Source organism: Siphateles boraxobius, unplaced genomic scaffold (assembly GCF_051911475.1).
Source record: "Siphateles boraxobius isolate OS27281-9 unplaced genomic scaffold, OSU_SipBor_1 13, whole genome shotgun sequence".
NCBI lineage: Eukaryota > Metazoa > Chordata > Actinopteri > Cypriniformes > Leuciscidae > Siphateles > Siphateles boraxobius.
Genome location: NW_027508733.1, coordinates 430,001 through 452,765, shown reverse-complemented (window position 1 = coordinate 452,765; position 22,765 = coordinate 430,001). Strand labels below are relative to the sequence as shown.

The 22,765-nt window shown below is 38.9% G+C and overlaps 1 protein-coding gene across 1 annotated transcript; it reads right to left on the bottom strand.

The window, feature by feature from the left end:
- Positions 1–167: 167 nt before the first annotated feature.
- def6b (DEF6 guanine nucleotide exchange factor b) lies at positions 168–19,596 on the bottom strand. Its single transcript, XM_077225831.1, has 11 exons — positions 19,413–19,596; positions 18,753–18,893; positions 16,318–16,497; positions 13,593–13,805; positions 12,074–12,220; positions 10,000–10,108; positions 8,987–9,285; positions 5,996–6,162; positions 3,672–3,870; positions 693–783; positions 168–621 (listed from the first exon to the last, which is right to left on the bottom strand). The coding sequence occupies exons 1-11, from the start codon at positions 19,506–19,508 to the stop codon at positions 434–436; spliced, it is 1,830 nt and encodes a 609-aa protein (XP_077081946.1). The 5' UTR covers positions 19,509–19,596; the 3' UTR covers positions 168–433.
- Positions 19,597–22,765: the final 3,169 nt, after the last annotated feature.

Below are 22,765 nucleotides of genomic sequence, written 5' to 3'. Positions count from 1 at the left end.
TTGTTTTAGTATCCAGATAATAATGTAAATGATCAAAACGCATTAGTCTCTCATGGAAGACGTCTTTATTTGATTATTGTCGTTATTGACGTTAACGCGAATGAAATAGCGCTCCTTCAGAATTTTTTGAGTAAGATTATGAATACTGTATAAAACACTTTCAAGACTTTAATTTTTCTAAATATTTATTCTCTTTCAAGACAGTGAGCCAGAGATAAAGATCAGTTCTACACAAGCACAGTATCTTCTGCTGATACAGGAAACAGGAAGTAAAACCACAAGTTTCACCAACAAAAACAGCCTGATTCTGTCAGACGACAATAACCAAACACATTTATATGTCAGTAATGATCACAGCTCTGAATCATTCACAGTCAGCTAAGTTTGCTATGTCAGGTCATTTTCCAGTCAGGTTTATCACTGTTAGTCAGGTTTATTCAGCTTCAAGGTCGGTCGGCTCTGTGTTTTCGTTGTTGCCACAGTCCATATTCTCGCCACTGCTGTTATCTTCACACTCGAGATTGTTCTGTTGGTCTTTCGTTGGAGGTCTCGATTCGGTCTCGCTGACGGAGGGGACGCGGACCGGAGGGGCGAGAAGATTACCGGAAGACGCTCTCCTTTCTTTAAGAAAAATAGAAATCAACACATGTTCTTGTTGCATTCAAAAAGCATAAACATATAAACACACAAACCTCCAGGGCCGATGGGGTGCATCAGGCGGTTCATCTGAACGTTCCAGTGTTTAACACTCGTGCTGGCCTGACGAAGTTTACGCTGGGCGGCCTGTGGACGACACGTTCATGAGTGTGGACCCAGCAAACAGAAATATGTTCTAAAGGCCCTTTCGCACCAACAACGATAACTATAAATACAACTATAATGGAACTATATTAGCTCCACACTAACGGACGATAACTATGACGATAACTATTTTAGCATCCACACCAGCAGACGATAACTATATTAGCTCCACACTAACGGATGATAACTAAAACGATTACTATATTAGCGTCCACACCAACGGATGATAACTATAACGATAACTATTTTAGGGTCCACACCAGCAGACGACAACTATATTAGCGTCCACACAAGTGGACGATATTTATAACAATAACTATTTTAGCATCTACATCAACACACGGTAACTATATTAGCTCCACACTAACGGGTGATAACTATAACGATAACTATATTAGCGTCCACACAAGTGGACGATATTTATAACAATAACTATTTTAGCATCTACATCAACACACGGTAACTATATTAGCTCCACACTAACGGATGATAACTAAAACGATTACTATATTAGCGTTCACACCAACGGACGATAACTATAACGATAACTATTTTAGGGTCCACACCAGCAGACGATAACTATATTAGCGTCCACACAAGTGGACGATATTTATAACAATAACTATTTTAGCATCTACATCAACACACGGTAACTATATTAGCTCCACACTAACGGGTGATAACTATAACGATAACTATATTAGCGTCCATACCAGCAAATGATAACTATAACGATAAATATACTAGCGTCCATACCAGCAAATGATAACTATAACGATAACTATATTAGCGCCCACACCAGCAGACGATAACTATAACGATAACTATTTTAGGGTCCACACCAGCAGACGATAACTATATTAGCGTCCACACAAGTGGACGATATTTGTAACAATAACTATTTTAGCATCTACATCAACACACGGTATTATATTAGCTCCACACTAACGGGTGATAACTATAACGATAACTATATTAGCGTCCATACCAGCAAATGATAACTATAACGATAAATATATTAGCGTCCATACCAGCAAATGATAACTATAACGATAACTAGGGTGACCAGACGTCCCGTTTTTCCCGGGACAGCCCCGTATTTCCACTCTAACTTTAGTGTCCCGACTTATTCTGAAAAAATCATGTTTTGTCCCTTATTTCATCGTTAATATATATATATTTTATATATATATAATAGGTTTCGTTTCCGAAAGGCTAAGTGAATATATATATTACGTTCAAACCGTGTAGCGCGCGCATGACAGAGAGGGAGAGACCTTGTGTGTGTGTGCTAGTGTGCCTAATGAAGCGCATGTAAGACGCATTAATAGAGGGAATGCATTAACGTCACTTTCCCGCCGTAACACGCCCCCTCAGCCGGACTGAGTGGCAGAAGATCAGCTGCGTGAATGGATTTAACAGGGGAAACTGCGAAAACGCAAGTAAAACAAACGATTATCAGTTTAAACTAAAGATTGGACTCAATATAGTGTTCCTTACAACTTACTAAAGATCCAGTGATCCATGGATATTAACATGCAGCCAGGAATCGTGTTTCCTGACATTTATATGTGCCTGATTTCGACACCAGGGAAATACATACAGCAAATTTGACTGTGAATGCTTTATATAAATACAAAATAGGCAGGTCTAAATCCAGGTGATCACTTATCAATGTTATATATATATCATCATATCGTCTAGAGACTTAAAACTTGTATAGTTTTTTGTCAGTGTTTATTTAAAAATGTCAAATTATACAGAATATACAGTGGTAAATATTTGATTGATGAGTTGTCACTGCAATATATAACAATACAATATACAGAGAATGATTTTACCACTAAATTCAGCATATTGACACAAAAAGGATAACTGCAAATCCACCTTTCGCTGCCTGGAGTCCAGTTGTTTCTATGAATTGTAGCGATCTATTTGCTTCTCTGTTCTGTAGCTTTAGGTAGTCTGTAAAAATATTCCTCATATTTCTTGTCAAATCTAGTTGTACAGTCAGTCTCAAAGCTCTTTCCCGTTTTAGACGCGTTTTGTGTGTTTTTCCGCAGCATTCGCACTGAAAACCAATGCTGCCGCTCAGTCTTTTTGCCACTTGTGGGCGTAACTGCAGTCACTCCGGCCAACGGTGACGTCACGTGCATTCCCTCTATACGCATGCGTTCTGTATCTGTCCCGTATTCCACTCCGAGAAATCTGGTCACCCTAACGATAACTATATTAGCGCCCACACCAGCGGACGATAACTATAACGATAACTATATTAGCTCCACACCACCGGACAATAACTATAACGATAACTATATTAACGCCCACACCAGCGGACGATAACTATAACGATAACTATATTAGCGCCCACACCAGCGGACGATAACTATAACGATAACTATATTAGCTCCACACCACCGGACAATAACTATAACGATAACTATATTAACGCCCACACCAGCGGACGATAACCATAACGATAACTATATTAGCTCCACACCAGCGGACGATAACTATAATGATAACTATATTAGCTCCACACCACCGGACAATAACTATAACGATAACTATATTAGCATCCACACCAGCAGACAATAACTATAACGATAACCATTAGCTCCACACCAGCGGACGATAACTATAACGATAACTATATTAGCGTCCAAACCAACATATGATAACTATAACGATAACTATATTAGCATCGACACCAGCGGACGATAACTATATTAGCTCCACACTAACACAATATAACTATAACGATAACCATATTAGCAACCAAACCAGCGTACGATAACTATAGCGACAAGCTCTGAGGACGTTCCCCGTTAGCTTGGGGGAAACACGTGATAAACACAACACAAGCTCACCACGATGTCTTGGTCCACTCTGCGTCGACTGGCCCGCACTTTGTCCAGTTGCTGCTGGGCCTCGCTCAGATCCTGGGACTTCTTGTCCATCTCCTGCTTGAGCTCCAGCTTCTCGCGCTGGGTTTGCTGGAGCTGCTCCTCCTGCTCCTCCTGCAGCGCTAGCAGCGACTTCACCTTCTCCTCCTCCTCCGCCAGCAGCCTGGGAACACCAGCAGCACTGTCAGGCTAAACGCTAGCGCTAACTAAATGCCAGCGCCAAACTAAACACAGAAACATGGCAAACTAAACACAGAACTATACCTAAACACTAGAAGTATCAATGGTAACAGCTAAACACCAGAAACATCTGGTAGCAGAGATAAACAACAAAAAGATCACTGCTAACACAGCTAACACCAGAAATATCAATGTCTGTTAGCACAGCTAAACACCCGAAATACCTCTTCTAGCATAAACACCAGAAAAAAATATTACTGCTAACACAACCTGAAAATATCAATGTTAACACGGCTAAAGACTAGAAACATCTGCTAACACAGCTGAATATTAGAAATATCACAGCCATTTTAAACACCAGAAAAAATATTATTGCTAACAGTGAAACACCGAAAATATCAAGGTTAACACAGTTAAACACCAGAAATATCAATGCTAACAGCTAATTTCTGGAAATATCTATGTTAACACAGTTAAACACCAGAAACATAGATAAACACCAGAAATATCAAGTTTAACATTTATATTTACGCATTTTGCAGATGCTTTTATCCAAAGCGACTTACGTTGCATTTCAAGGTACACATTTACATTCTTATCAGTTCTTGCTTCCCCTGGGAATCAAACCCGTGACCTTGGCGTTACAAGCACCAACGCTCTACTGTTCGAGCTACAAGAAAGCCAGAAATATCTGAACGCCAGAAATGGATGAGATAAAGCTAATGTGTGTAGCTAAAAGTAAACATCAGTGTTAATACTGAACACCAAAGCCAATGGTTCTTCACATCAGCAAAATGTTTAAAACAGTGTTTAAACTGAAAACTAGCGCTGAAAAATATAAGCTTCAGAACTTGTTACGCTGTGTTAAGTTACTCAGACGTTTAGAAGAGAAACGAATCGTTAAATTTCAGCACTTACGTTTAACTTTTGTTTTATGTTTATTTATCAAGTAAAACAACCACTAAGGTTGGAAATCAGTGTGTCTGATAAACTAGTGATGATATTGTGGTAAAAACTCTTCGGCACACACACGTCAGCACTTGTGCAGCGTTTATCGAGACCAAACCAAAGCTCAGCTGACAGGAAGTGTTATGTATACTGTGTGTGTGTGTGTGTGTGTGTGTGTGTGTTTAACAGCCTTATTTATTATTATTCAGACAGGGACTAAATGTGTCCAAACCTCCTTTAGCGACTTGATTAAAGATAAAAAATAATTTATAAATAAAGTAAATTAAATATAAATATATTAGGTGACACTTTGTTTTACAGTGTCCTGGTTACATGTTACATGTACTTACCGTAGTAATAACAGTAAATTATGCATAATTACATGCAACTAACCCTCAACCAAACCCTAACCCTATAGTAAGTACATGTAGTTGCTTAATATTACTCAGTGCTTAAATATATAATTACACTGTAACAATGACACCTTAAAATAAAGTGTAACCAAGTATATATATATATATATATATATAAATATTATTTGGTTTTATTCGCAATAACTGCCATGCTCTACATTATCCCACTTATTACATGGCTACCTACCAAATAAGTCAATAAATTGACACAAAATATTGATTTATATAGGAGTTTATTGATTTAAAAAGGAGTTTATTGATTTAAAAACGATTGTATTGGTCGAGAGTGAACAGAACTGTGTCCATGGCAACGCTCTGTTTTTCATGGCAACGGTGTGTTACTTAGCAGCGGTTATCAAGAAATAACAGACCGCATTCTACATTAAAATTCAACCAAGCCATGTAATAAATATATATAATATAAATATAATATTAATATTATTTAAATATAAACAATGGAGGTTTAGGTCTATATAAGTTCATTTAAATGAATAGTTATGACATAAATTTGTGTATATATTTAAAATGTTAGAAGTCTAGATCTGTATGTTATCTACATCTCATTTGCATAAATATATAAAATGAAAATATGTGTGTGCATTTGTGGGTTTTTTAGTGTGAGGGCGGTGCTTCCTTTGAGAGTCACTCACAACCTTTCTGTCTCTCTCTCTCTCTCTCTCTCTCTCTCTCTGTATGTCTCTCTGGTAACACGTGTGTGTGTGTGTGTGTGTGTGTGTGTGTGTGCACCTGGTCTGTGTGTATCTGTACGTCTCTTCCTCTTGTCGCGCTCTGATCTGTTGCTCGAGAGCTTCTTGCAGTCTATGATGAAGATCTTCCAGTTCTCTGATTCTCCGTCGCTGATGTTCGGCCTCCAGATCGCGAACCGCCACCTCCGCTCGAAGATTCGCACGCGCCTGACACACACACACACACACACACACACACACACACACACACACACACACACACACACACACACACACACACACACACACACAAGCTTGAGTTCAGTTTGACTGTTCGTATGGGACTTCCTGTTCATGTCTGTTGCTTTTGATGCAGTTATATATATATATATATAAAAAACTTTCAACTTTTATTTATATAGCACATTTAATAGCAACGTTGTTCCCCAAAGTACTTCACAGTCATAACTAAAACATACATATATATAAAAACATTTACCAAGCCTAGCCAATGAAGGCATGGCTACACACTCTTAGACACACACCCTCACACAACCGTATAGTGAGATCAGGATAGAGAAGAAAAAAAATCTAAATAAAATTAGGTTATTATTTCAATGAACAGAATACCCTTAAATAAAAGCTAAGTTTAAAAGATATGTTTTCAACTGAGACTGTAAAATCTCCATTTAAAAGCTTATCGTCAGTTCTACTATTGTTCATATGTATGTCCGGGAATGAATGAGAAGGAAATCGAGTCTGCTATATGAAGCTGATTCTGAACGAACTCATCTTCGAAATGAACGCGAGATGTCTCTTGACACTATAGGGGAAGCCGAGTTTCCCTTACAGTCTTAAAGAAATCCCCACTGATGCACATGAAACACACCGGTGGTGCGTTGGTGCAGGAGGAGTGTGGCGGCTTCACTATGCTAGCAGTGGCTTCACTCCTGAGTCCCAGGTGATTCTGCCTTTGTTGAGCTCGCCTGATTTCACACAACACGGGCACTGGTCACCATGGAAGCTTGACCATATGACATAAGCTATAAGCTTATGAAGGCTCTTTTTGTTAGTTATACGTGAATGACCAGATACCTTTAAGGTTAGATCATTATGGTGTTATAATGCACCTATGATCAGAAATGAGGTGCATGTCAGATACACTATTTAGTATCACATGCCTCTTTACATTGAGAAAATAGTATCCATCACCTGTTTGAAATATATTTATTTTATTGTCTGTGATGTCACAGTGCTGTTATATTTTATTAGTTAATAGTTTTGTGGTGGTTTATTATTAGAAGCCATATTCTGCCCTTTTTCAAAGTCTTGATGTTGTTTTTGGGCTCTACTAAAACAGATTATTTTCCTCATATTCTCCATTGTTGCGGCTCCTCTCCTCCCAGTCTGTCAGTAACGCTCTGTTTACTTCCTGTCTCTAAGAAGCCCCTCCTTCTGAAAAGCACACTGTGCTCTGATTGGTCGGCTGGATCAGTGTTTTGTGATTGGTCGAGTGCGTCAGAATGTTTGGGAAATGTCCCGCCCCTTACCGCCCCATAACCGTGAGTTTGCTTGTAATCTACAATTAGATTCATTACAAAGTATTCTTACACACATAAGGAATTTGTCTTGGCGACAGAAGCTTCACAAGCTTATGACAAGCGTTGGTATAGACGTTCCCACAGCGTTAATCTCGACGCAACACGAGTTCCCTTGAAAGGGAACGCCTCGGTTACGTCTGTAACCTCGGTTCCCTGAAGAGGGAACGAGACGTTGCGTCGCCATACTTCCGGCGCGCCTGTGACCGACTTGATTCGACCTATCATAAACTGAGAATATTTGGTCTAGGTGCGCTTTCTAGCGTCCTGCCATGTCGTCACCCGCCTGTACGCCATTGGACTGACTTCACAAGTGCTTCACGACGCAATCACGCAGAGCGTTCCCACAGCGTCAATCTCAACGCAACGTCTCGTTCCCTCCTCAGGGAACTGAGATTACAGACGTAACCGAGGCGTTTTTTTTTTTGGGTGATATTTATAAAATGACTAGGGCTGGGACGATACACCTATCTCCCGATTCGATACTATCACGATACTTGGGTGCCGATATGTATTGCGATTTTTTTAAAGAATTGCGATTCTACAAGTATTGCAATTCGATATTGCATTATATTGCAATTTGTTTAACCCTACACCATCGGGAAAAGTTAAATCATACACTTATACAGACATGTATAAGTCATATTTACAAAAACAAATCATCACATCCTTCTGACTTATTTCAGGAGCATCATACAGAACTACGTTCTCTTGAATAAATGATTCAATAACAAAAAAACTTTAACAGTTACTTGTCGCCACCTAGTGGAGAAACAATGTAATCGATAAATGCGTTATTTTAAGTGCCAAGTTTCTATCAAAAGCTGATTTACTGTATTTTGATCGCTATCGTAGACATCAGTGTTTATATTTGAACTTTAATCTTTTATCCCAGTACTTCTAGTATAATTTGAACTATTGCATCACAGAAATAATGACACTATGAGATTGAAAAGACTGTTTGTGAAGCGGTTTCATGACTCTCTCCCGGTCAGCGCAGCGCAGATTTGAATGTTGCGATATGATTTTGTCAAAGTTTAATAGACAAACGAAATGGAAGCAGATGTCTTGTGTGTTTGAATGGAGGTCACAGTCTTTACAAGATGAATCATGGAGCTCAGTGTGTTCTCTCTCTCTCAGTATATGAGCAGCGCGAGGCTTTCAGTGCGTTCAGTCTCACGTCGCGTCCACTTTTAAAGGGATATTACGTCGTAGATAACGACACATTTCATCCTCTCTGTTGGAACGAAAGTGGCTAACTTCTGTCAACCTCATCTACAAGCAAGGACAAAAATAAAGCAATTAAATTTGAATTAATATCAATTCTTTAATAAAAATTAAAAAAATCGATTTTAGAATCGTTAAAAAGAAAAAAATCGCGATGGCTAGGTGAATCGATTTTTCTCCCGGCCCTACGTGAGCAGTCCTCCCTGTGAGCGTGTGATGCGAGATACCTCCTGCGCCTGAAGGAGCTGCTTCTCCAGGGCGCTCTGCAGCTCCTCCTGCTGTCGGCTCCGTCTCTTCTCCTCCTCTTTCTGAGACACTCGAGTCTGTATCTGCGCCTCCTTCAGCAGCTTCAGCTCCAGCTGCTGCTCCTCGCGCTCCTCCTGCAGCTCCTGCAGACGCCGGGTCTCCTCCTCCCGCAGCGAATGCCTCCGCTCACGCTCCTCGCGCTGATCCCGGCGCCGAGCCTTCAGCTCCTCGTGGAGAGACGACCGGCCCGACGCCGACAAGCGCTGAGCCGTCGCCAACGCTGACGGAGAGAGAGAGAGGGAACTCATATATATACAGGACACTTACAGGATCACTGATGGAGACACGGGATCAGGGGAACAACTATTACAATTAACTCAACCAATCAATTCAAATCAAATTCAGTGTGTTTTGTTGCTTTATATATATATATACAAAATATTTTTTCTCAATGTTTATTCTTTTATATAAGTGTCCAATATATATATATATATAAAATATGTAAGTGTCCAATATATATATATATACACTTGCATATTTTTACTTTTTCCCTATGGTGAAGGGAATGTGATGATGTGGGATATATTAATTCTAAAGGCCAAGGGAACTTTATCAGGATGCATATTATCCCGTATCCATGAAATAACTGGCCTTTAAAAATAAAAATCTGCCTGAAGGAATAAAATGTATTTATTTACGATACATTATTCATTCACAAAGGAAATTGGTGTCCTTAAAGGTTGGATTTTTCCTCATTTTTTACATTAAGGCATTAAGATCAATTTCCAAAAGATGATTTTTTATTCCTCTTTTTAGTCAACTTTAGCATGGGTGTGTTCACTTATGCTATCCACTGTGTATATATATATATATATATATATATATATTTATATATGTAGTGTAATTAAGTTTTGATATCTGATGAATCTTGTAAGAGTACTTTGTTTAAAGGATGTTTAGATTAAGAGAATGATGTTTGCTAGTGAAATGCGACCTGTGATCCACTCCTGTCTCTGTCTGGAGTCGGGCGCGCTAATCTCGAAGGTCTTGTTGAGCGTCTTCACGCAGAACATGCATCTCTTCCCGTCCCGGTCCGACAGCACCTGTCAATCACAGTCGAGACGTGGCGTCACACGGGGAATGTCAGATTTTGCGTTCAGGCATTGTTTTTAAACGAACTGGCATAAACAAGTGCATTAGTACATGTGACGGTGGGGGTTAATGCAAATGTATTTGGAGGTTACGCTATCGGCCCTCAGCAAATATATTTTTTAACAGCTTTCTTAAAGGTGCAGTCTGTAAGAACGTTATCTGGTGGTCAAATTAGGTATTGCAGTCCATCAAAATATCTCGTATATCGTCGTTTCTCCCGCCTTCTCAGACTCGACGCTCACACGGGTCGACAGTTTGAGCACACACAACAGGAACGAGCGCAATGGACAATAAAAAATTGGCAAATTGGCAGGTTTAGTAACACAGACCAAAACAATAACAAACATCCAGTCTGAAACGCACATTTCAAAGTAAAATAACTGGCTGTAAAAGTATTATTGTAGTATCTATGCTTTAGTAGAGTGAAAAAGTTTCATACAACACCTTTAAGTTCAAAATCAATATCATTGGTTGGTGCTTCTCACTGCTTATCGTTTTGCACGCAGTAAAGCGCATAACGTTTGGAGAGAGATCAAAGACAGTCAAGCATACAGTGGCGGTTTTAGGCACGGGCGAACCGGGCAGTCGCCCGGGGCGGCATTTTTTCATGCCACATAGGGGGCGGCACGAGCAGTTTAAAAAAAAAGAAATCCTCTGCGCCGCGAAGCGGTTTTCTATTTTATATCATTTCACTGTGTGGGGAATTGGCAAATTGGCGCCCCTGCTTGCGGAAAAGGTGCCGTGTGTGACGCCGGTTTCACACTGCACGCGTTAGCAGTGCCCATGTTAACAGATTAGAGCGTTCACACACCGCACGCGGAGGCGGCATGGCAGCGCGTAGCAGGAGCACTGTATCAGCATTCAGCAAAACTCTAATGGAATTAGTGGGCTAAAGTCAGTCACACCACCTCGACTTTCTTCCAAAATAACGCACATTTCATTCATATTATAAATACAGGCCTATAGTTCCTGCAAATTTTTGTTTTTCTGAATTGTGTGAAATGGCTAATAAAAATAAGTAATACAAAACGATTATGTGGGTCACCTCACCAAGGTGAATTGGTTTAGTCTTGACTTCTGTGGTGGACGCCACGTTTTTTGCTTTGATGCTTGTTGTGCTTATACAACAATAATTAGGTTTTAAGTCATCAAACACGAGATCTAATTTCACCATAATATTGTGCTTTGCAACAAAACTGTTACAAGTTCAGTTATTATTTATTTCCATCAGTTGGGTTAAGGTTAGGCCCTGTAATTAGCCGATGGAATTTTCAAATCTGTAGGAAGTTTCAAGTCATGTATCCTTTTCTTGACCTCAACTACAGTGGTAGCTACAATGACATTTTAATGACAAGTTGTACCTCTGTAGTTGAGGTCAAGAAAAATATTCATTACACAGTTATAATGGCCTCATGATGACAGCCAATGTTCTGTTCTTAGTGTTCTTCTGTTCTAGTGTTCTTAGTATTGTTTCTCTCTCTGCGCTCGAAGGTGGTCTCGCCCAGGGCGTAATTCAATGTAGAACCGCCACTGCAAGCATATTTTACATTTTCCATATCCACGAGTAAAGCTGGTCGTGTTTCTGACCAAAAGAGATTCAGAAGATGAAACTGCTAATAATAACCAGGAAAGCAGGAGGATAGATCAGTCAGAATCAGACATCGATGTAATGGAAAGGCAACGACGTGGTCCGTAAGAGAACATCACTGATCGACTGAATGACTCTTGGTCTCAGCGTAGATATATATACGTGACAGAACTAATAACACACTAGGCTGCACAGAAACTTGTGAATGACGCTCGTGTCGTCACTGTTTATGACGTCAGTTTATGTTCCGGGAAAACTCGAGTTGTATGGGCCGCGTCGGTCACAGTGCTGTTTTTGATCCGGCAGATCCAAAGAAACATGGCCGTACCTCCACACAGCAGTTCTGGTCTATCTCGATGACACCCTTACACTCCTTGCCGTCCTCGCTGGCGTAATACGAGAAGGATCCGGGCTTCAGGCAGAACCAGCGCTCGGTCCAGTTCCTGCGCAGGTGTCCCTTCTTCCACAGGTAACCCTGAAACCAGAACCAGCTTTTATTGCCAAGGGACGGACAAGGAATGTTATTAATACAAATAGACATCTATTTTAAAACACGCGCATACGGGTCACACGGGCTTAGGGTTGGGTATCGTTTGGGTTTTTACGATACCGATGCCAAATACTTTTAAAACGGTACTGGTGCCTAAACGGATACTTTTTTTTTTAAAAGGGCCACAAAACGATGGTTAATGACATTAAAGAACGACTTATTTATTGAAAAAAAAAAATTTCTTAAATTTTAATCATATATAAAAAAATTAAGTATGCGTAAATGGATATATGTAAATACCAAACACAACAAATTTACATAACAAATTCACAATAAAACCTAAGACACCTAACCCAACTACAATAATTTAACACTAGGGCTGGACATCGTTTGAGTTTTTTTCGATACCGGTGCCAGATCCATACTTTTAAAACGGTACCGGTGACTAAACGGTGTCTGAACCAATAGTTTAAAAAAAGAGCCACAAAATGATGGTGAATGACATTAAAGAATGGCTTTTTTATATATATATATATATATATATAAATCAATCTTAAAATTTAATAATATATAAAAATTTTAAAGCATACTTACATAGATAATTAAATACAAATTTAAATAACAAATTCACAATAAAATCTACGCCACCTAACCCAACTACAACAATAATTGAACACTAAATAACAGTTACAGTATTAATAACAGCAAAGTAGTCTGTATTCTTGGTATGCTACAAACCCGCTATTCTTTTGCAGAAATAAGATCAAATTTTTGGAGGCGAAACCCCTCGTGAAAGAAGAACGCCGTCATGTTTACAGCTGTGAGAACTGTATCTGTCAGATTTACAACACGTCGATTCATCCACTTCTCCCGAAAAAGTGGCCAGTGAAGTGTGAGAATAATATGTGTGTTTTATAGTTACCTACACAATGTGTATCTAAACACGTCATCAATTTATAATTGAAAGGATTGTTATTGCCGCTTCCATAGACATTAGTGTGTATTTTACAAACTATAAATATATTGTTTAGCTACTTATGTGTATTTATTTATTTAAAAATGTCGGGTGCTGGTGTTTGGCGTGCGTTCGGCCAATCAGGAACACTAACGTCACGTATAGTTCCTATAGTGCTGGTTTAGACCGACTCTGAAGTAGGAGTAAATTAGTTCCTCCAAAAGGAGTTCATAGAACTAAAATCGCTCCTAGTTCCTGCGGTGCGAACACGCCAACATCCGGGAACTCCCGCCAATAGTTCTAGCAACTATGAGAAGGATCCTCCGGTGCGAAAGCCCCTATTGGTCCCGGGTTTCGGTACCCAGTCTTCCACATTAGACAGAGGAAGTGACATCAGCGCACCTCTTTCAGCACGTTCCCCACCATCTCTCGATACACCTTCTCCACGGCCATGGACAGGCTCTCGGCGTCGGCGTCTCGGCTCGCGGCCGCCGCGTTCACCAGCTCCAGGAACGTCCATACGCTCAGAGCGTCGCGCGACTGAAGCTCCTCGAACTCCACGCAGCTCAGCTCCACCGTCATCACACTACTCACCTTCCTCAGCAGATACTCCGCCTGACGGGTCACGCACAGAGAGCACCATAAACAAAACACGGCCACATCGAAACGGTTTAATAATGAAAAACAGAAAAATCAAAGTCAGAAAAAGTTGGGACATTTTGTAAAATGCAATAAAATCAAGAATCTGTGATTTGTTCATTCTATTTAACCTTGTTTTAACTGACAAAAGTACAAATAAACGTTTTCCACTGTTTTCACTGACCAACATAATGGTATTTTGTAAATATGAACAATTTTTGATTTTGATGGCTGCAACACACCCCAAAAAAGTTGGGTCAGAGACATGTTCACCACTGTGTCACATCACCTTTCCTTTTAATTACACTTTTTAATCATTTGAGAGTTGAGGATGCTAATTGTTGGAGTTTTGCTAGTGTAATATTTGGCCAATCTTGTCTGATACAAGACAGCCGCTCAACAGTCTGTGGTCATCATTGACTGATTCTCCTTTTCATGATGGGTCATACATTTTCCATAAGATCATATCTGGACTGCAGTAAACAGGAGGAACATCCCTTCTGTAGTGCAGAGTGTCTAGAAACCACTCAGTTTTAGCATGTGCAGAGTGAGGCCTGGCGTTGTCTTGCTTCCCAGGAAAGATGGCAGTTTATGTCTCTGTACGATCCAAATACATGCCTCCATGTCAATGGTACCTTCACAATAATGCAAGTTACCCATACCGTTTGCAATGATGCACCTCACTGGTGAAAGTCTGGTTGGTCCCTTTCGTCTTTGGGACTGAGAACTCGATGTCCAAAAACAAGCTGAAACATGGACTCATCAGCCACAGCACACATGTCCACTGTCTTCTAGACCGTCTGAGATGAGCTCAGGCCCAGAGAACTCGCCGGCATCTCCACATAGAGCTGATGTAAAGCTTTCTCCTTGTGCAATGCCATCTGAGGGTTCAAAGGTCACGCACATTCGACAGAGATCTCCTGCCTTACCCAACACAGACTGAGATTCCTCAGGATTCCCTGAATCTTGTGACAATATTATGTATGGAAGATGATGAAAGTCATAAATTATTTGCAATCTTGCATTGAGAAATGTGAGTTTGATAATTCTCTCAAGATATTTGGCACAAAGTGATGAGCCATGACCCATCTTTGCTTAAAAAGACTGAGGAACACTTTTACACCCAAACACGACACCCTCAACTATTACCAATTCACTATTACCATTGTGGACTGTTTCAAAAGAGTTGGATAATCTAATCCGGATAGTCTTTTCACTTTTATTTTGTCTGACCCAACTTTTTTGGGGGTGTGTTGCAGCCATCAAAATCAAAAATTGTTCATATTTACAAAATACAATTATGTTGGTCAGTGAAAACATTGGAAAACGTTTCTTTGTACTTTTGTCAGTTAATACAAGGTTAAATAGAATGAACAAATCACAGATTCTTGATTTTATTGAATTTTACAAAATGTCTCAACTTTTTCTGATTTGGGGTTGCATATTTTTTAGTGCTGTCAAATCGAGTAATCGCGATTAATTGCACAAACATAAAATTGTATGTTTGTGCAATACATTTTTAAATGTTAAACACACACATATATAAATAAATAAATAAATATATATATATATATATATATATATATATATATATTCACACACATATATAAACACAAACTTTTACGTTAGAATCGATTAATCGCGATTAATTGATTTGACAGCACTAATATTTTTGCATCTATATAAGCTCATTTACATACGTATATAAATATAATTATTTAAATTATTATATATTTATATTATTATTAAATATTTAAATATATATGAAACATGTGTATATACTCAAAATATAATTATATATAAATAAATTAGTGCTATCTTATCGATTAATCGCAATTAATAGCATCTAACAAGAAAGTTTGTAAATATATATATATATATATACATACATATATATGCAGTATATGTATACAGTATATATATATATACACGTATACAAACTTTTATGTTAGATGTGATTAATCGCGATTAATCGATTAGACAGCAATAAAATAAATAAATAATTATATTTACATAACATCAAAAAATAAAAAAATAAAAATATTGAAACAACATTTAGCGCTAAATGGTGGTAAAAAGGTTGAAAACTGTTAATTTTTTTTCTCTAAATATAAATTTATATGAAAAATGGGTTTAAACACTGAAAAAAGTTTATTTTTTATATTTATATATTTTTATATTTTTATATCAAACGTAAGAAGTTTAAACAATGTCCCAATATCAATTTTTATGCAATTAGCAACAAAATTCAACAGTGATTCAACCTTCCTCGTAAACACTGAAATGCAGAGTGGGATCAGAATAATGTCAGGTGACGTGAATGAAAAAATAAATCGAGTTCTTCTTGATTTCATGCTGATGGTCAAACTGGTTTTTGAAACATGCTAGCTGGTTTGTTGCTGGTCCGAGGTGGTTTACCAGTGAAGAAGACCACCCTGGACCAGCTAATGATGAATCCGGTTAGTGTTGGAGACGTGCATCAGCTCACCTCCTCCGGCACGAGAGTTAGAGGGTATTTGTCGTCCGCCAGAAAGTTGAAGAGACACCAGAGTCGCAGAGCGTCCTGATTGGTCAGAACCCGGGGCGTGTCGGGACGGTAGTTTTTCTTGGAACACAGAGTCCAGCAAAGCTCGTCGACTTCTTCTTTAACGAACGTCCCCTCCGTCACCTGACCACACAGCAAACGCAACACCATCTGAATGTTTCTATGCAAAGTTGCGAATTTAAATTGGAATATCGCGTATAACATTTACGAATAAAGCAATGTTTAATCCCATCCCAGCAAGCATTTTGCGTTTAAAAGACGTCTAATAGCGTCCAAACACAGCTCTGACATCTCAAACAAGGCTAATTTTGGGCTGTCAGTGAAAATTTAAGTGACGTCTAAACAATCGCCCAAGAATAGACTCGTCATCAATTAGATAGCAAAGAAATGAAATGAGTGAAGAAATGAAACCAAACACCTTGTAATCACTGTTGACTTTTCTTACATGATGGAATATCAAACATCTCGCAAGTTATTTTGGCAAAAACGACATGTAACCAAATTCAAGGTTATTTTGGTTAGTTACTCATAGCCGGATTATATCAGGTCTATAGTTAATCTAGACGGTGAAATGACGGCTATTGCATGCTGGGATGTGTTCAAGAGAACAAAGTATCAGTAATAAAACAGTACGTTTCTGCAATGTGGCTCTTTTTCCCTCCATCGTAAACGAGTGTGTGTCGAGCGTCAGACGAAACACAATAAACGCTGTCATGTTCTCTAGCGTTCGGATGCTGGTGTTCGGGAACACACTCGTGTGTGTGAGACACTTCTGGAGGGAATTAAACGCAATCATTCTGATAACACACTTCAACTCCGGCGTTTCAGAAAACCCAAACCAACATTAGAGATGCTGCGACGCCATTGGTCCACTGGTTACTCTAGTTATCCAATCACAGCTGACGCTGACGCAAAGTCACATGAGTTTATGAAGGATTTATTCAGTAAATGTGTTTAAGTCTTAGTTTATATACATGTCTTATCGGATATTTTAGAATTTATGCGCATCTTGGTATTTCCATTCAGCGTTTTTTAATGCGTTATCCCATAATGCGCATACAATAGTAAAAAACTTAAAACTTGTGTCTCCGCTAGAGTTTATGAAGAGATCTCCAACCCGATCTCGCGGCAATTCGTACGAATTTTAAGACGTGGCTAATGCGTACGAATTCATTCGACTTCACTCGTACGAGTTTTGCTAAATCGTAAATTTTAACGAGTTGGCCAATTCGTATGAATTCATACGAATGACCTACCCCATGACCCCGCCCCTAAACCTACACATCACTGGGGTTTAGACAAATAAACCACCTTGTACGAATTCGTACGAATTGGTCGTGAGATAGCGCTGAGATCTCAAACTGTGATCCGATTTTACTCGTCCACTCTCCACATTGATTTATAGCTCTAAACACTTACTGGATTGAGATAATTTTGGGATAAACATCCGAGATGAAGTTGGTGATCAGTCTTGGGGGAACTCATTACAAGTAACTTGAGTTACGTAATCAGATTACTTTTTTTAAGTAACTAGTAAAGAAACGCATTACTTTTCAAATTTAGAACAAAATATCCGAGTTACTTTTTCAAATGAGTAACGCAAGTAACTTTGTTTTCCAATTTATTGACTGACGGGCGTTGTGTGTGAACATGATGGTTATTGTAGTTCTAGACTGAATGTGAGTGTGCGTTTACTCATCTCACTTGCACAAAAAAAGATGAAATATTCCTCAAAATGATTAAAATCAGTGAAATGCAGAATCAGAATACTATGCAAACCTCCAATAAATAAATATGTTAAATAAAACATGCATTTAATCTCACATTTTTGACCAATGTACTTGCTTCTGACCTTCGATGATTCAGTAAAACAATGAGCAAAAATGACTATAGATTTTTTTGTTTTTATTGGTAAAGGTTTATTGAAAGGTTTGTTTGAGCGGCGCCCTCTAATGTACAGGAGAGAATTTACATTTCCACCATCCTGAGGATTATTATTTCACTCTTGGTGTGAAAGGGTCTTTAAATTTTATCCAAAAATATAACTTTTTTGTAAAAAACAAACAAACAAGCCTAGCCCGGGTGAAAAAAAAGTAACGCAAAAGTAACGTAACGCATTACTTTTCTAAAAAAGTAACTAAGTAACACCATTAGTTACTTTTTAAGGGAGTAACGCAATATTGTAATGCATTATTTTTCAAAGTAACTTTCCCCAACACTCCTAATGAGTGTTGAATGTGTGTGTGTGTGTTTCTCCACATTGTTTTTATAGCCCTAAACACTTAATGGACTTATTTTGGGATAAACATACAAGACAAAGTTGGTCGTTCAGTGAATCGTAACTCAAGTCTCATGAGTGTGTGCTTGTGTTTCGGTACCTTGTCCAGTATGAACTGGTTCAGATAAGGCATGTACCCCTGGCTGGATACGGGACCGTCATCATCGTCGCTGAAGTGTCTCTCGAGGGCCGCCGGATCGTGAGGAATCCGCAAAACACTGTGAAGGTTATGAGACAAAACCTGTGCGCACACACACACACACACACACACACACACACACACACACATACATACACAGAGAGAGAGTCTGACTGCAGCTTTTGTTTGATACCAATCTGCCTAAAGCCACAGAGCGTGAGTCAGATTAACTAGAACAGCAGTTTCAAACGAGGACTTAGTCATGATAGTGAACTACAGACCAAAACTTCACTCACTTTACAGCCTCATACACTGATGTGTTGAGAGGAAACATTACGTGCGCACTTGAAAACACTAACGTACACAACATTTGCATATAATACAGAAAGGTGTTATTATAAGTTAGGTAAATAAAACATACGGTTGAATTATTCACTTTATCAATCACTTTTTACTTCGTGGACATACATAAAGTGAGATTTAGTACACTTCTGGAGATGCTATAGTTTGGTAAGTTCACAACAGACACACACACACACACACACACACACACACGCGCACACATGCATGCAGTCAAACACCTGTCACTCTCTAGCACACACACACACACACCTGTCTCACCTTGAGCTGTGATTTGGACACTTTGCCGCTGTCTTCGGTGTCCAGGGACGTGAAGGCGTACCAGATACTCTTCAGCAGAGCGGCTCTCAGCGCCATGTTTCAAACCTGATGATTTTACACTCTTATTTTCTCCTCTCCTTCATTCTCTCTGCATGTGTGTCCACATCCTGTGTGTGTTTGCTGAACTCTGGCGCCCCCTGTCCGTGGACACGCTTCTGACACATGCAGTGTGTTTACTAGGGCTGCACGGGTACTGTTATTTTGGTCAGTATTGTAATTTAACATGATCACTCATTGAAACATACATACATTTGTTCAACGTTTGTTAAAAAAAGTGTTTTAACAGACAGAGACAAATATACAGATGGATAGATAGATAGATGGATAGATAGATAGATAGATAGATAGATAGATAGATCGATAGATAGATAGATAATGAAATCACACGACAACAATGAAGCATACTACTTTTTTACATAATGTTTTTAAAAATAACCGTCCATATAAGGTATATACACTACACACAGCCGTAACACACAAACACTTAAACACAGCACTGACAGACGCAGTGTCATCACGTGTCCTGAACACACACCTGGATACACTCGCACCTGTGGAAATGAGGTGATGTTATGATACGATCACGTCACATGATTTCTGTCACACACAGAGATGTGTTAATTGTTGCTGAGTGTTTAGCGCTCAGGGGTGTGTGTGTGTGAGTGTGTGTGTGTGTTTATATCCGCCTCTGCTGAGTGACGGTTAAACGTGATCCTCCTTCAAAGTGTCACAAACACACGTGTGTGAGTGTGTGTGTGAGTGTGTGTAAGTGGGTGAGTGTGTATGTGTGAGTGTGGGCTGTGCTTCATAACGTAATAACGATTATAATATGTTATTAATGTTTTTAAAGCACTGCATAACGTCCTCAAACTACATTGCAGACATTTTCCCTTCATATCCGGCAAGATCCACCAATAGAGATTTTTAAGTCTCAGTTGAAAACTTATCTTTTAAACTTATCTGTTAGTTAAGCGTATTCTGTATATTGTAGTAATAACTTAATTTTATTTAGTTTTCTTTCTCTCTACACTGATCTCACTGCAAAAAATGCGTTTCTTACTTAGTATTTTTGTCTTGTTTCCAGTCCAAATTTCTAAAAAATCTTGCAAAAAAGATGCATTTACTAATGTAGTAAAATGCTATAAGTAATTATGTCTTGTTTTCTGTGTGTGTGTGTGTGTGTGTGTGTGCGTGTGGGAGGGGTCTATTCATACTTTGCAGTCACGTGACTACCATGGATACCTGGCGGGCAACAAACGCTGAAAAAACGGCAAATTTCCAATGCTAGCCTACAATCAATTATATAGTGAGGCGATTTTGTTTCCATAGCACATTAAAAAAACGTTTAATGACACTAATAACACTAAAAACAATACAATTACTAAATATAAATAATACCACTAAAATGTCCAACGATCCCGAGCTCTATATCATTTTAGTGATATTATTAATATTTAGTAATTGTATTGTTTTTAGTGTTATTAGTGTCATGAAACGGTTTGTTAATGTGCTATGGAAACAAAATAGCCGTCTTTAGTTCACGAACAGCACAACTCTGCCATCTGTGAAAATCAAAAGCAGCTTCAAAAACTTGTTTAAAAAGAAATATTCTTCTAATTTTTTACTGTCGTTAATGTAGGTCCACAAGAGAAATATTAAGCCAGTAAATTAAGATAGTCGTCGCTATACCGTTGTAAGGCCGTCTAACTCGATCCAACGGCGGTATTCGAATTAGCGGTGAAGGTGTTTGCATATTACTGTCTTTTCTCGCGGCAAAGTATTTTTGGTTAAATTCAATACATTTTCTTAATGTATTTTCTCGTTATTTCACCTGACTCCATAAATGAAAAAAGGCTTTAATGATATCTGTGCATCGTTAAATGTGAGCGAATGTTTTACTATTCCTTTAAACTCTTGAATGAAAATAATGTCAATGTCAATTAGAATAATCAAATATCACAATTTAATATGTCAGGTAAATGTATCATTACAATTTCATAATCAATTCAAGGATAATCAATGCAAAACATCAAATGCTCTAGAGCAAAGAGGAAAAGGTTTACCCGACAAGAAATGCGTGAGAGTCTCGCAACTCTCGACCTCACGGGCCGATCTCAGATACAGAAAAGGCCCGAGCTCTCGCTGCGTTTCATTATATAACCAGACCTCATTTCAAATCTAAACATCATCCACAGTGGAAGTTTACCTGTAAGTCACCATTTGCTAGCAGTGGAAAATTAGCATTCAGTCAAATGGTCAGACGGTGTTAAAGGGTTAGTTCACCCAAAAATGAAAATGATGTCATTAATGACTCACCCTCATGTCGCTCCAAGCCCGTAAGACCTCCGTTCATCTTCAGAACACAGTTTAAGATATTTTAGATTCAGTCCGAGAGCTTTCTGTCCCTCCATTGAAAATCTATGTTCGGTATACTGTCCTTTTCCAGAAAGGAAATAAAGACATCATCAAAGTAGTCCATGTGACATCAGTGGGTTAGTTAGAATTCTTTGAATCATCGGAAATACATTTTGTTCCAAAAATAACCAAAACTACGACTTTATTCAGCATTTTATTGTCTTCCGGTTCTGTTGTGGATCCGCGTTCAGTGACGCTGCTGACGTAAGACGAGCTGACGTGTGTCTGGTGCGCCCGAGCTTCGTTTACAGTCTGAGGGAGACGCACGCTGGAAACAAAACAATCTTCACAAACATGTCTAAGGATTTCCACACAGACGAAGACTTGCATTTTTTTGCCCAGCCATATTTATTTGAACCCGAATACACGGACGCACCAGATACACGTCAGCAGCGTCTTACATCATCAGCGTCACTGCGGACTCGTGAACGCGGATCCCAAACAGAACCGGAAGACAATACAATGCTGAATAAAGTCGTAGTTTTTGTTATTTTTGGAACAAAATGTATTTCCGATGCTTCAAAACATTCTAACTAACCCACTGATGTCACATGGACTACTTTGATGATGTCTTTATTTCCTTTCTGGACAAGGACAGTATACCGTTCATACATTTTCAATGGAGGGACAGAAAGCTCTCGGACTGAATCTAAAATATCTTAAACTGTGTTCTGAAGATGAACGGAGGTCTTACGGGCTTGGAGCGACATGAGGGTGAGTCATTAATGACATCATTTTCATTTTTGGGTGAACTAACCCTTTAACTCAAAGACACACCCTCCAGTGTGGAAGATATTTCTAAACTTCCTAAGAACTTTATTACCTTTTGGGTTTACTTCTTTGGGAATGAGACATTTGTACCAGTCGCGCCGAGACGT

What these genes read in the sequence shown, in the direction of transcription:
- def6b (XM_077225831.1), bottom strand. Translation starts at nt 19,508, where the DNA reads ATGGCGCTGAGAGCCGCTCTGCTGAAGAGTATCTGGTACGCCTTCACG. An exon ending in TAACTCTCGTGCCGGAGGAG is followed by an intron (nt 13,806 to 16,317) that starts GTGAGCTGATGC and finishes GTGACCCGTCAG; the next exon opens with GCGGAGTATCTGCTGAGGAA. An exon ending in TACAGATACACACAGACCAG is followed by an intron (nt 3,871 to 5,995) that starts GTGCACACACAC and finishes TGGTGTTCCCAG; the next exon opens with GCTGCTGGCGGAGGAGGAGG.